At 43.0% G+C, this 15,579-nt stretch overlaps 1 protein-coding gene across 7 annotated transcripts in view; it reads right to left on the minus strand.

Moving 5' to 3' along the window:
- The window catches only part of camk2g2 (calcium/calmodulin-dependent protein kinase (CaM kinase) II gamma 2), a 351,948-nt gene that overhangs the window by 198,900 nt on the left and 137,469 nt on the right, over positions 1-15,579 (minus strand). For all 7 annotated transcript variants that reach the window (XM_041176368.1, XM_041176369.1, XM_041176371.1 and 4 more), the window contains exon 3: positions 1,173-1,232. In XM_041176368.1, the coding sequence (XP_041032302.1) occupies positions 1,173-1,232 (60 nt within the window). The remainder of the gene's footprint in view (positions 1-1,172; positions 1,233-15,579) is intronic.

Here is a 15,579-nt window from a genome sequence, read left to right on the forward strand (position 1 = left end):
CAAAGCCGTGACAAATTCTCCGATTCCCTCACAGGGCAGCTAATTCCTTGCTGCAAACCTTTGGTTTCTGCTATCTCCAATGGCTTAGGACTATACTGTTGCTCAAACTTACACAAAATGTCCGACAGTGGCGTGTCCTTCGGGTTACTGTGAGTGAGCAAACTCTTCAGCAGGCAGGATTTTTTAGCCCCACCATCGGTGGCCGTCGCCGCAGGCAGGACCCAAAAATTTGGAGAGCGGGCAAAAGTCTACAACTCACCAAATTTTCACTGTCCCGCCCACAATGATGCCCCCTGCTGGCAGGATTGGAAAATCCCGGCCGGTGTTACAAGCACTTCCGGGTCTGCTTCATCCAAAAATATCATCCTTTTCTCCACTGCCTGACTAAGAGCTGGATTATCAGGGTCATCGAGGATGTGTTAGAAATGAAAAACATCTCTAGCCGCTCCACATGTGTCAAAAGGCTCTCAGTCATGACTATACTCTCCCAGTAAAGCCCGTTGATGCCATCACCTTCGAAAGTCAGTCCACCTTTGTGTACAGCCTTTCCTCTAAAACCGGATTGTTAAGCCTATTTCTCACCAAAAAAAAACTTTCAGTTCTTCTGCGAGTTTGATGGAAGACTCTGTCACATGAGCATGGACATGTTATTAATAAAATATTACAATTTTTCTTTTATTTTTATTTGCTGTTGAAAACCTCATCCAGCCCATGGATGAGGTTTCCTAAAAAAAAATCCAAAGGCCACTTGATCTTTTCGCCTGCCCACCAGCTGCAATGTTGGACGGGCAATGAAAAATTGAACTTCATTATTACTTCAATGGCCTTAATAGGCCTTTTAATAGTCGGCAGGTGCACTGCCAACTCCAGCGCGTGCCCACTGACCTAAATATGATGTCGAGACGCTTGCCCGACATGATCGCGCATCATTTCCGCTCGTTCAGGTTGGCTGCGCACCTGCCTAGTCAGCAAAACATTCTGGCCATAGAATTCTATCCCAAACTGAAACTTGCGTATTCCAGTTAACTTATATACATACATAAATAGTCTGAAGAGGTTGCTACTACAGCCCCCGCCCCTTTCCCACATGAATCCCATGTCCTTTGGGGAAGCCAGTCCACCCCTATTTTTAACCAAACAACATGGCACAACTGTTTTTTGAAATGACATACCAATATTGGGATGCTTCAGCAGCCGACAGATTCTTGCTTCGCGTTCCAGCTTCTGGTGATCTGCAATTCAAAAACAAAATGGAGAATTATAAACCAGAAACATCTCGTAAGCAGTCGGACTTACTTTAGCATAAAGCTGTGAATTGACGGATAGTTTATAGCTGCACTTGTGTAATCTATATCTGCACAAACAGCAATGTCAACAGTGAAAACAAATGCTCCAGGTACCTCCTGCAAATCGATCAATGGGAAAGATTTACAGGCTCAACGAGTCAAAGCTGAAGTCTCGGCTTTGCTGCAATGTGCACGCCAATAGCTCATGGTTCACCAGTACAAAACTAATCTGAACATTAATCTCACTGGACTTGAGCTAGTTCGGAAGAAGGTTACAGCAGTGTAGTAATTATGGTAATGGACTAGCAATCTAAAGGTCACAAGTTCAAATCTTAGTTCTGAAATTGAATTCCTTAAATCTGGCTGGCACAAGAAGCATTAGCTTGAAAACAGCAAGATTGTCTCACAACCCAACTGATTCATTCAAGTTTTTTAGGAAGGGAAATGACCAAGTCAAAGAAGTTTGACTACACTGTTCACTCAATGCCACCGCCCCCCCTCCAAAAACGCCAGGGTGGACTGAAGAGGAAATCAGTTCGTACTAAGATAGCCTATTTCACCCCTGCCTCAGCTCAGCGGCTGCTGAAGCCTCATTCATGCCTTTGTGACCTCTAGCCTCAACTATTCCAATGTACTGCGGTCCAGTCTCCAACATTGTACCCTCGTAAACCTGAGGTCATTCAAAACTCTGGTGCCAGTTTCCTTAAACGCACCAAGTCACCTTTCTCGCATCATCGCTGTGCTTGCTGGCCTACAATGGCTACAAGTAAAGCAATGCCTTGATTTCAAAATTTTAATCCTTGTTTTCAAGTCCCTTCATGGCCTTGCCCTTCCCTATCTCTAATCTTCTCCAGCCTCACAACCTTCCAAGATATCTGTGCTCCTCTAAATCTGGCTTCTTGAGCATCTCTGATTTTAATTGCTCCACCATTGGCGGCCATGCCTCCAGTTGCTTGGGCCCCGAGTTGTTGCATCGTCTCTCTAAACCTCTCCACCCTCTCTTTCTTCCTTTAAGACACTCCTTAAAACCTACCTCTTTGACCAAGCTTTTGATCCCTTCTGTTTTAATAATGCCTTATGTGGTTCAATGTCTAATTTTACTTTATAATGCTCTCGTGAAGCACCTTGGAATGTTTTATATGATAAAGGTGCGATATAAATATAAATTGTTGCTGTTATAACCATGAGAAACACTGCAACGGTTCAAGAAGAAAGCCCATCACCACTTTCCCAATCAGGACGGACAACATCTTAGACCTTACCAGCACTCCAGAGAATAAAGCATCATTTTTTTTAATGTTTGGCAAGCAATAGCTACAAATACTTTTATGCACACTCTTGTTCCTGTGTACAGGGTTCCTCTAACTTTAGTAAAATAAATTTCCATGACTTTTCCATAACCAAGCTGAAATATTTCATAATCATTTTTTCTCTCAAATGTGTCATGAACATGCACAATGCTTTACACAAGCATTGGAACCTTGCATTGTGTATTAGTTATCCAATAACCTCAATTTCTCACGAGGCTATTGTGTTGTGTACAAATTTTGCATTCCATGTAAAGTGCTTATGGGGTCACCAGTCTATTTATCTGCACCTGGATTCTGAACATGCGAAGCAAACGAATACGGAGAGGGGGAAGTGGATGTTGGAAAAGCATTGGGAAGAAAAAGGGTGGAATTCTGGCAAGTCCCTGTCGATGAAATTTCGTCATTCATCAATGGCTTTGGGCCATTTTTTGGAAATTTCCATGACTTTTCCAGGTTTCCCTTAACCAATGGAAACCTTGAGTGTAGCACTGGTAAAGTAGTGGGGTACCAATAAGACCCACTCAAAGGCAGAACTTCATTTTCGATACAGAAACCTCTGTAATCTGTAAACTCTTTCTCCCGATGATTTACCCTGCCCTGCTCATGCTGGGATATAGTTCCCAAAGCATCAGCTACTCTCAACTAACCAGTCAGTATTCTGGTCATAGCCTAGACAGGGATGTCTTTAGACTATTTAACTGGGCAATGCATCACAAAAAAGGCAACTTCCATCCTTTTAACTTTTGCTTTTGACTTCTATCCTTTGTTCACCAACACATACACACATTCACCAGAAAGAATTATTAAACAGCAGTCCGAAGTGTGAAGATTGGTAGGCACAGCACTCCGAGTATGATACAAACTACATACATCAGAGCTGAAAAATGTGATAGGCCAGACTTAAGAAACCTTTACTGAGAAAAAACGCCAAAGAATTAAGTAAGGTGTTCCCATTTTTCTTCTAAAATACAGTTCAGAATCATATTCTTAAGCCATACAACAATCCTTTAATGCCTAATTTGGTCACCTTCCTGCTTCAAAACAGTATCAGCATTTCTCCAGATATTAATCTTTCAAAATGGTTTTTTAGCATTACAAACAATTTAGGAACTCATATACAAGGTGGCCCTTTATAGGATGTCACTTGATCGCAGCTGTACATGGCGTCCCATCAGGTTTTAGTACCTCCGATATGATTTGTGCTATTTCCTATTGGATTGTGACCAAATTCACCTTTACGAGATGCAAAGTGCTTAGGACAGAAAGCAACAAGAGCTCACAGAAAAGTGAAGCTGCAGCCGTCTGGCTGATTTGAAAGGGTTCACACATGGCACATCACATCAACGGCCAGCTAAATCAGCTACTGTGTTCTGCTTGGAAGAAATATGCTCCTCACTGCAATTATAATGAAGGCCATCTGTCTCACTAGGGGACACCAGGGGACATGCTTTGTGCAGCCGTCAGCAGTGACTGGTACTGAGAAATTTGCACTCCCTTGTGGCACGCTCTTCAAAAGCACCTGTTATTTTCCAGATATAAATTACTTTTAAACTTCAGGTCAAAGATGACCTGCGGGCTAAATATATATTATTTTGCTGGGAATGGAATGATTTTGTAATAACTGAATAAGGCTAGCAGGGAGATTTGTCTGGAACCTATTATATTATTACTTGAACCTAGAAAGGTTTAGCAGTTTGAGCTAATTCAAAACAATGTTGCACTTAACTTGCACCAATCCCGTTCGCCCACCCCCCATCAGCTTGCTGACCTTCGTCAACTCACTGTCGAGCAATGTCATGATTTTAAAGCTCTCATTCCTGTTTTCTAGTTCCTCCATACCTCATGCTTCCCTATCCATCTTCTTCCAGCTTTACAACCCTCAAAGCTCTGAGCTCCTCCAATTGTGGCCTCTTGTGTAGCATTGATTTTAATCAATCTACCATTGGTGGCCATTCTTTCAGGTGACTCAACACCATGGCTCTTCACCTCTCCTCTTCCTTTAAGATGCTTCTTAAAACCTACCTCTTTGATCAAGCTTTTGACACTAATATCTCACATAATTCTGTCTCAAAGTTGAATAGCTCTTGGTGTCAGCCTTGGCTCAGTTGGTAACACTCTTGCCTCTGAATCACAAGATTCCACCATCATCCAGTCCCACTCTGGGGCTTGAGGGATAAAATCAAAGTTGATGCTTCAGTGCAGCACTGTACAGTCAGATGTGCCATACTTCGGATGAGACATTAAGCCAAAGGCCCCATCTGCCTGCTCAGGTGGATGTCAAAGAACCCATGCAACTATTTCGAAGAAGAACAGGGGAACTCTAAAGAAGAGTCATACGGGCTTGAAACGTTAACGCTGTTTCTCTCTCCTGAAGTTGTGAAAGGCACCATAAAAATGCAATTCTTTCAGTGAACTTAAAAGTCAATTGAAGCCGAGACTGGAGTCTGTTTAAGATTTTCTCGTTCTCCTGATAACTCCAAGGCACAGCAGGTAACAGTGTGGTGGTCGAAAGAGCACTATTAGGGTAGTACCCAAGACGCTTCACAAAAAATTTTAAAAAAGATTTGCATTTATATAGTGCTTTTCTTGACCACTGGGCATCTAAAGGCGCTTTACAATAAAGCATTCCCAGCATTTGCAAGGTACAAATCAGGGAATACTCAACACTTGCAATGATGGATGCAGCTGTAACAACACTTGGAAAGCATAATACCACCCAGAACACGGCAGCCCTTACCACTGGATTCATGCTCTCCAGCTCAGAAGCAGTGCAGATGCAGTACGTACCACTGCAACTCACAAAGCTCACTTTGACAGGGTTTTTCAACCCTCTCCACCAACAAGGAGGACTAGATCAGCAATGTTGTGAATCATCATCATAACCAAGCCCCTCTGCAAGACGTATGCCATCCCAACTTAGACATGTTGTCACTCTTCCTTCGTCATTGCTGGCCAAAAATCCTGGAATTCCCCGTCTCATATCATTTTGGGAGTGCTAGCACCACAAGAATGGCAGAGCTTCAAGAGGACGGTTGACGGCCATTTCCTCAGGGCATCTAGGAATGGGCAATAAATGGGGATTTGCCAACACTAGTCACATTCCAAGGGCAAAGAAAAACATCAAGAGCCAATGAGGGCAGTTGCAGAAAAGCGAGAGGCCGTTATTGCTAAATTCTCCTCTCTGAAGGAACTGATATGTTAGGCAGGGTGGAACCAAAATTGTTAACTGTTTCAATGCATTATCAGTTTCAGACTGACATACCCAAAAAGGCATGGAACCAGGTTACATGCTCGATGGTTTGCAAGGGGAACACACTAGGAGGAGGGGTGCAGGGGATGGGGGTGGGAAACAGAATAAAAACATGACATCGCAACAAGAAAACCAAATAACTACAATGCTCCAACTAACCTGTTCCTCCCTTTCGCTGCATTAACCTACTTGAACTTCAACTGCTGCAAGAGTCATGCAGGTCCTTAGATGCCTGCTCTCAAACTAAAAATAGCTTCATGGGCAAAAAAAAAAAACCTTTTCAGACATGAAATAGTTAATAAGTAGCTTATACACTCTCCCTCTCCGAGGGAGTTAGGAAGCATTCCCTTACTTTGAAAGCAAACCATTCATTATCTCCTGTCTAATCCTTAAAACCCAATGTCCATTAACGTAATTCTTCCAGTAGATGGCCTCTGTAAACAATAATATGCTCCAGTACTTTTTTTGCTGGCCTGCATGCATGTAAATGTTTGAAAAGATTAACGACAAGCATTGTCATTGTATATATGGAAGTAACCCAAGCTTAGGTTGGAAATCCTTTGAAATGGATTCAGCAATATTTTTGATAATGCCGTTTAAATTTCTTCTTGTTAAGAGACTAATAGAAATCACAGCATCGCAGGTACCACATCTCGAAGGGTCTAAACCTGCTCCTATTTCTGATTTTCTAATGTTCTTATGTCCTAATACTGGCATGCCGTCCAATTTTTTAAAATTCATTCATGGGATGTGGGCTTCGCTGGCTGGGCCAGTATTTATTTCTTCTGTGAAGCGCCTTGGATGTTTTAATTAAATTAAAGATGCTATACAAATGCAAGTTGTTGTGACATGTGGCTCTTAATGGCCTCGGAGATAGCTGGCACAAACAGTTGTGCCACCAACATCAGTTACTGAGGGCAACTAGCACCAGGGCAATAACTGCCACTGAGAGCAATGCCCCATATTGAAAACAGAACGATCATAATCAAATACCTTTGAGCAGCCAAATGCAAATCTTTAATCAGTAGTGCGACCTTAATCAAGGAGGATTGCTGTCTTACTTCCTGGAATGGGAGTAAGCTTTCCCCACCCTCCCACTCCACAGTAGGGGAATTCACGCCGGTGTATTGAGCTATCCTACAGCTCAAAGCTCTGCCTCCAGCTTTCTGCTGATCTCAGTAAACACTATGCTGGCATGCAAGTACTGAATATACAAGAATAAACGAGGTCTTAGCTGTCTCTTCCCTGGGAGAGGGAGCCCTCAAATAACCCCACATCACCAGAGGATTAGAATAATCTTCCTCATAAGGAGCATCCAATTGTCTCCAATAACACAGGGAAATGAATGTGTGAGGGATGTAAAATTAATTCAATAACTGCAGTTTTTTAACCACCCACAGTTTTCTTCCCTCCCTCCTCACCTGCTCTGCAGCACCCCCCTCCCACCGCCCCCCCATCCCTGATTCTTTGCTGGCACAATGGTTCCTTTGACACTGGGTGCCTGCTGTATTGCACTAAAATAACTACTGTTAACTGGCAAGTTCTGACAACCTGGCAGAGAGGGAGGGCCCAAATGAAATTCAGCCAACACCTAAACACAAGCATTTCCAGCAAGGGTGGTTGGATATCATTTGGGAACAACGCTCCAGAATTTTTACCCCTTCCTCATCCTTGGGCACTGACAACTGATTAAGATCTGCTGAGGTGATGGCGTAGTGGTATTGTCACTGAACTAGTATTCCAGAGACCCTGGGCAATGCTCTGAGGACCTGGGTTCGAAACCTATCATGGCAGATGGTGAAATTTGAACTCAGTAAAAATCTGGAATTAAGAGTCTGACAATGACCACGAAACCATTGCTGATTGTCGTAAAAACCCATCTGGGCTGCTAATGTCCTTTAGAGAAGGAAATCTGGCCTGCATGTGACCCCAGACCCACAGCAATGTTGACTCTTAAGTGCCCTCTGAACAAGGGCAATTAGGGATGTTGGCCTAGCCAGTGATGCCCACATCCCATGAACAAATAAAAAAAAAATCAAAACAGACCAAGAGTTACATTTCCTCAAACAGCCCAAAGAAGTGGAATGGATCATATTCTGTATATATTCTTTTGCCTCAATTTCATGATGCAAATATGCATGCCATAATGCAAATTTAGACACCTCTGCTTTCTTGCAAATATATTTTGTAGTGTCACCTACAAGAGAGGTGCAAACTCCACATTAATGTGCTGCTCCATGCAAATGTTGTTCAAATTATTTAAAACCAGTGCGATTGTCCTGAAATTATTTCAGAGATGTGAGGAGTTATATCTTTTTTTTTTAAATTTGAAAGATTTGTCAAACTCGGAACACAATAATTTCAAAGTGTGTTAAGGAAAATGTGACAGAGGAAGTGTGACAGGGAGTATGTGTAATACCTACATGAAATGCAATCTATATGCAAGACTTTTGAATAGATTATGGAGACAATGCCTTGGGTCAGAGGTCACAGATGTGAAATGTTGGGCAGAATCAAGTTCCAGCAATGTGGGCCAACACCACCCCACCTCCTCTCCATGCCATTTGGAGAACCAATGGGAGCCCCTTGTCGCTTCGTGGGGGAGACCCAGTGCAATTTAAGTACAATCAGGCACTTAACTGGCCAGCATCAGGCCTCCTACATGATCAAGGACCCCAGAGGATGGAAATCCTGCCCCCCAAGAGCTGTCAGCCAATCGGAGGACAGCAGCTCTCCATTGCAGGCAGCACCACCAGGAGTGGTGGCTGCTGTCGGTAACACATTACCTACCCAGGGGATCATGCTGGACCCTGCAGGTAGTTGAAGGGGAGGGGGCAGGTGGGGGGAAAATCCCCAGAATGAGGGGGAACTTGGGCAGCAGCGGTCGGGGCTGGGGTGGGATGGGGGAAACAGAAGCAATGCCAACAGGTTGGCTTTCAGCAGCCCCCATCCTTTCCGATATCAGGTACTTGATCAGGCACAGAGTGCTGATCGATCCTCATACTCGCACTCACCAACCTGGCAAGGTTTGCCAGTCAGCCTTTGGGTGCTGTGGGTGACTCATGCGATTCCCATTAAATCCCTAAGCCATCACTAAATTCTGGCGGGCTCAGGGATAATTAAGTGGCTCATTTATGACCCTAATTGGCATCCTGTCACCAGCAGGTGGGATTCCCACATTGGGCCCTTCCCATCCCCAACTTAATCAAGGACAATCTTCCTAACACTGGGAATTGGACACCGCTGCTCCTACCCAATTCTACTAACCCCCACTCAGCATCATGCCTGCTCTGGCAAGTTCCACTAAATTCAGCCTGTTAACTCTGTTTCGTTTTCCACTAATGCTGCCAGACCTCCTGTGTATTCCCAACATTTTCTGTTTTTATGATATATTAAAGTCTTGGGTATTGCGCACATTTCCTGTAAGTGCCACAGGAAGTCTGCTAAGCAGGTTAGTTGTGTATTGCTGGCATACAATGCTGTATTCCAATAATTACTTTCATTAGTACTATCCCCATGCCATTGTTGATAACACCTCTTGTTAACAAAAAAAATCTCATTATCTTCTGCAGGAGATCAGCTTACACATATAATGGAGTCTTGTATCTCATGCCTGTCACACACATTTCCTGTTCTGACCAGAGATCATCCACATAAAGCCTTAACCCCTGCCCTTCTGCCTTGGCAAATGTTGCCTGATCTGCTGAGTCTTTCCATCATTTCTGGGACGTGGAATACGAGAGCAAGGAGATTATGTTAAACTTGTACAGAACACTGGTTTGGCCTCAGCTGGAGTAGCGTGTTCAGTTCCAGGCACCACACTTTAGGAAAGATGTGATGGCATTGGAGAAGGTGCAGAGAAGATTAACGAGAATGGTTCCAAGCATGAGAAACTTCAGTCACATGGATGGATTGGAGAAGTTGGGACTGTTTTCCTTAGAGAAGAGAAGATTGAGAGGAGATTTGATGGAGGTGTTCAAAATCATGAGGGGTTTGGACAGAGAAACTGTTCCCACTGGTGGAAGAATTGAGAATGAGGGGACAAAGGTTCAAGGTGATAGGCAAAAGAAGCAGGGGATATATGAGGGAAAGCTTTTTCATGCAGTGAGCAGTTCAGATAGGGAATGCACGAGTGTGTGGTGGATGCAGGTTCAACTGATGCATTCAAGAGAGAATTGGATTGTTATTTGAAAAGGAAGAATTTGCAGGTTCATGGAGGGAAGGCGGGGTGGTGGCAGTAGGTGCATTGCTCTTTCGGGGTAGGGGGGTTGGCACAGACACGAAAGGCCGAATGGCCTCCTTCTGTGCTGTAACAATTGTGTGATTCATTTGCAGCGTTTTGCTTTGTGTCACACGCTGGACGCCTCATTCCATTACTCGATGCAAAACAATCTTTCAGAAAAAGGGAGGGAGAATGAAAGCCATGTATTTCATCGCTGGCTTCTCACACGCAGTCTGAGAAATCCGTTAATCTCAAAGCAAGTTTTGGAAGTTACAAACAGTTACATTTACTCGGATTCCCACAGATTTGTGAGCAAACATGCAAAATGGGTCTTGCGTATTATTAGTCACGGCTGCACTGTTTATTTGCTAACCTAGCTATTCATTTTAAGATCCCTTTTCGAGTACATCCTCCCTGTGGGAACCCAGGTAAACATTCATAAACGTGTGGCTAAAGTGAGAAAATTGCTGGTAAATTTCAGATTCCACATCAGATGTAAAAACTGGGATGGAATGCCTGGGCTTTCGTTCTCTTCTTTTACTGAAATAACACATGATTTTGCAGCGTGATGGAGCTGCTCTGAAATTCGGGATGGAGAGAGACATTCTTTCCAGCAAGAAAATGGCTTCTGAATTGATGCTGCATTGGATGCAGCTTGCTTCTCACTGATCCCAAAGATGTAGCTGTGCACGGAGGATTGATTAGTCATTTGTCATTATGAGATAATGCTGTGCATCTCTGGGTAAGATGGATAAGGGCAGTGCCTCAAGAGCTTGTGTGTTGGTGCCCACAGCAGTGCACACGTCCATATTAAAATTCAACTCAGACAAAGCCACTTAAAGCCGTCTGATCCCTAAATTTTTCAATCATTAAAATGAGAAGGAATACACATCTTGAATAAATGAGAAGGAATACACATCTTGAATAAATGTTGCCATTTCAGGAAAAAAATATATTTTTTTAAAAATTTGAACAAGGATTGTTTTCTGTCTTTTTTAAATACACGTCTCACAAGGAAGCTCCTGTAATGGCACCTGAGCAGTATTATGTCATAAATAATTACTCAACTATAAAATAATATTAAGGCTGATGCTCAACATTTCAAACTATTATGCTGGTTGAGTAGGACAGATAGTTACTTAAAGCATCAAAGTGCTTTTGTTGCTTTAACAATCCACTGCCCCATTTCCAATCTCTTCATACGGTCCTGGACCATGTCATTCATCCAGCTCTCCCCACGCCTTTCCCGATCAACTCCCTTCAGTTTGGCTCTGCCCACCCAAGACACCCAATCTGTGCCAGTCAAAGTCACAAGTGACGTTCTGAAATCTGACGCCCGCCCATGCAATGCTTTCGCTACGTTAGACAAGTAAGTTGGGGTCATTTAAGGTTCCCTGATCCAACATCAATGCTTGAACAAAGGGGTCAGCTATAGCTCAGTGAGTAGCACTCTTGCCTCTGAGTCAGAAGGCGGTTGGGTCAAGGCCCCACTTCAGAGGTGTGAGCACAAATCAAGGCTGATACTCCAATGGAGTACTGAAGGAGTGCTGCATTATCAGGGGTGCCCTCTTTCTGAATGAGATGTTAAACCGAAGACCCGCCTGCTCTCTCTCAGATTCCACTAGACTATTTTTGAAGATCAGGGAAGTTCTGCCTTGTCTCTTGGCCAATAACATCCGTCAATCGATACACCTAAAACAGGTTATCTGGTCATTATCTCATTGCTGTTTATGAGAGCTTACTGTGCATAAATTGATTGCTGTGTTTCATTACGACACTTCAAAAGTACTTCACTGGTTTTAAAGTGCTTTGGGACATCCTGACGTTATGTAATGTGTTATATACATACAGGTTCTAATTTTGCTGGAATAGTAATTGAGCATTAATCCAGCAGAGAGGTCATAGGCTGATCTGATTGAGGTCATAGGTTTTTGATATGCATTATTATCTCATATTGCAGGAATGCAACATTATATAAGGCACTATCATGTACTAGTAATTGTTCATTGCTTCACCTGTATCAATCTAGTTTGCAGATTGGTCTAAGATTTTTTTCATTCTTTCACAGGACTTGACCATCACTGGGTAGGCCAGCATTTGTTGCCCATCCTAATTGCCCTCAAGACGGTGGTGAGCTGCGTTCTTGAACCACTGCAATTACATTTGGCATAGGTACACCCACAGAGCTGTTAGGGAGGGAGTTCCAGGCTTTTGACCCAGCGACAGTGAAGGAACAGTGAAGTAGCTCCAAGTCAGAAAATGCTGGAAAAACTCAGCAGGTCTAGCAGCATCTGTGGAGAGAGAAACAGAGTTAATGTTTCGAGTCCCTGTGACCCTTCTTCAGATGAAGATAGGTCAGACGGATTTGAAGCATTAACTCTGTTTCTCTCTCCATAGATGCTGTCAGATCTGCTGAATTTTTCCAGCATTTTCTGCTTTTGTTTCAGATTTCCAGCATCTACAGTATTTTACTTTTAGTTCCAAGTCAGGATGGTGTGCAGTGATTTATGCAATTAGTATTACAACACAGTATAAAAAAAAAACAACTTCACCAATAGTATTGAAAGGTGTTTTGTCCTTCTCCTAGGTCTCATCCTTGGGAAGTTCTTACATAAAGCCAGTGAAAGCAGGTTCTCAACCAGCTAGCCCTCCCGTCACTGCCCCAGAAAAACTTCTGGGGTTAGTCAGTCCTGTTAGCAGAATTTTGCTAATCTCTTAGCTGCAGCGAGGAGCCCACATCAGGATGATGCCAAGGAGAGAAGGGAAGGGCAGAATTTAAAAAAAAGAGGGAGAGAAAATTACTGCCACAAATTCTGGGCATCTGCGTTGGTAGAGATAAGCTGAGAGCATGTGGGGCAACTGAAGACCAGAGACAATTTAAAGAAAAACTCAAAATCTGCATGAGAGTAATCAATTAATCAGTTGCCCTGGGATGGATAGAATTCTTTTATATCTTAAATCCCATCATTGAGAGGTCCAGGAGAAACTTCTGTACCCATAACAATGTCACACCTCTGTAACACACTTTGTGCCTGGCATTGCTAAGGTTATACTGATGGAGCGTTGTATATACAATATCCCTCTACCATCGTCACACACTGTAAATATGCCTGCCTGATAACACCAAATGGCTGGAGGGAGCTGTAACCCCACCAGCAACAATTGGATAGAAACACAAAATATTTCTCCTCAGTGTCTAGCCCCTCCACCACTGCACCCCCACACACCCCACCACCAGTTGATCTTAAACTACCTTTTTTTAAAAAACTAATTTCTAGTTCTTTTATCCAACTAATGTCAGCATCTTTGTTGGCCTTTCTCTGCTCTGTGTCTCCCACCTCTACGTACAATGAGCATTCCTCATCATTCCATGAATCAATTCACCTATGATTCCAGTCAACTGGGCAGCATAAGGGACCACAAGGTGATGCAAAGGGGTGGCTGAGGAGCAACCTGATAAATAACAAAGGGGTAAGAGGGCATGGACATTTCCATTTGTAGGGGTGTCCAAAATTAAGGCCACATATATAAGATAGTCACTGACAAATCCAATAAGGATTTCAGGAGAACTTCCTTACTCAGGGAGCGGCGAGACTGTAGAATTTGTTACGACATAGAACAGTTGAAGCAAATGGCAAGTCATAGTTACGGGCAAGCTGGATAAGGGCATGAGGGACAAAGGAATAGAAGGATTTCTTGCTGAGGTGAAATTAAGTAAGTAAGGCTCACGTGGAGCATAAATACCAACACGGACCTGTTAGGCTGAATGGCCTGTTTCTTTGCTGTAAATTCTATGTGATGCTACATAAATTTATAAATTAAGAGAGTGAACTATGTGCAGTTTTTGGCTGAGCAGTGATACAGCAGTGAGTCTATCAAGTTCTCAAGAAGTCAATGGAGCTGATTTTAAAAGCTGTTTCCAAGCTGTGCTGGAGTTATACTGCATGTGGTGCTGTGCTATAGTTTGGCCTCCGTGAAATGTTGGCAGGACATTGGGTAAAACCACCTGCTCTTCTGTGAAGAGTGCTGTTTAATCACTAATGGCCACTTGGATCATTGGACAGGGCCTTGGGATCCTGGCTCAAAGGAAGGAACCTCATTCAGTACCACAGTGGAATGCCAATCGAGATTATCTGCTTATTTTCTAGAGTGGGATTTGAATCCGCAGCTTCGGACTCCGAGATTGCTATTTTAACTGAGCCACAACCAAGTTTAGAAAAATTAGAGGTGATCTTATTGAAACATGTAAGATTCTGAGCGGGCTTCACAGGGTCACCTCTGAGATGATGTTTCCCCTCGCAGGGAAATATTGAACGGGAGGGTCACAGTTTAAAGATAAGAGGTCTCGCATTTAAGATGGGGATGAGAAGGAATTTCTTCTCAGAGTGTCGTTAAGTCTTTGGAATTCTCTTCCAAAGATAGCAGTGGAGGCTGGGTTATTTAATATATTCAAGGCTGAGTAAGATTTTTGGTTGACAAGGAAGTCAAGGGTTAAAGGGTACAGCAAAGAAAGTGGCGTAAAAGCCACAATCAGATCAGCCATGGGTTTATGGCAGAACAGGCTCGATGGGCTGAATGGCCTACTCCTGCTCCTATTTCTTATAATCTCATGAACATGCTACAACAGATTATGAAGTTATAGTGCAATGTAGTTTCTGCAATAAAAATAACAGTGTTATTAACAACTATCCGCAACCATTTTAAAAAAATGCGTTTCTAACAAATGACAGCGAATTCATATACAGCTGGAAGTCGAGCTATCATTTAAGTGAAAAGATTCATTTTGTTGCTCTGAAAAAGGAAGCATCAGTATTTACTGCCTTCATCAGGGTTCATTTTAAACCGTGGCCTAATTTTAGGCCATAGAAATCTAAATCCATTCTGTTGCTAACAGGTGGAACTCAAAGATAAAAGGCATTCAGAGTCAGAGTAACACCATTTTCCTGTTGCAAGATAATCATCACAAGCACTAGGCTCAAATTCCATTACGCTGTTTTTTTTTGTAGACTGTCACAAGGAGAAATATAGCACTGGGTTAATCAGGCATCTCACAGACACTCCCACACACCAGCAAAGGTTTTCTTTTTGCTAGAACATTTACAATGGAAGAGGAGTTAGACTTGTAAATAATGGCTAAATTATTGTTAAAGTCACCACATTACAGGAAGGACATAATTCCTCTGGAGAGAGTACAGAGGAGATTTACAAGAATGTTGCCAGGGCTTGAAAATTGCAGCTATGAGGAAAGATTGGATAGGCTGGTGTTGTTTTCCTTAGAACAGAGGAGGCTGAAGGGTGTTCAATTGAGGTGTTCAAAATTATGAGGAGCCTAGATAAGGTAGACAGGAAAGACTGGTACCCCTAGCTGAGGGGTCAATTACTAGGGGCCTTTGACTTAAAGTGATTGGTAGAAGGATTAGAGGGGATAAGAGGAAAAACTTTTTCACCCAGAGGGTGGTGGGCGTCTGGAATTCACAGCTTAAATTGGTGGTTGAAACTGAAACGTTCAAC

The sequence above is a fragment of the Carcharodon carcharias genome, chromosome 28, assembly GCF_017639515.1.
Source record: "Carcharodon carcharias isolate sCarCar2 chromosome 28, sCarCar2.pri, whole genome shotgun sequence".
Classification (NCBI taxonomy): domain Eukaryota; kingdom Metazoa; phylum Chordata; class Chondrichthyes; order Lamniformes; family Lamnidae; genus Carcharodon; species Carcharodon carcharias.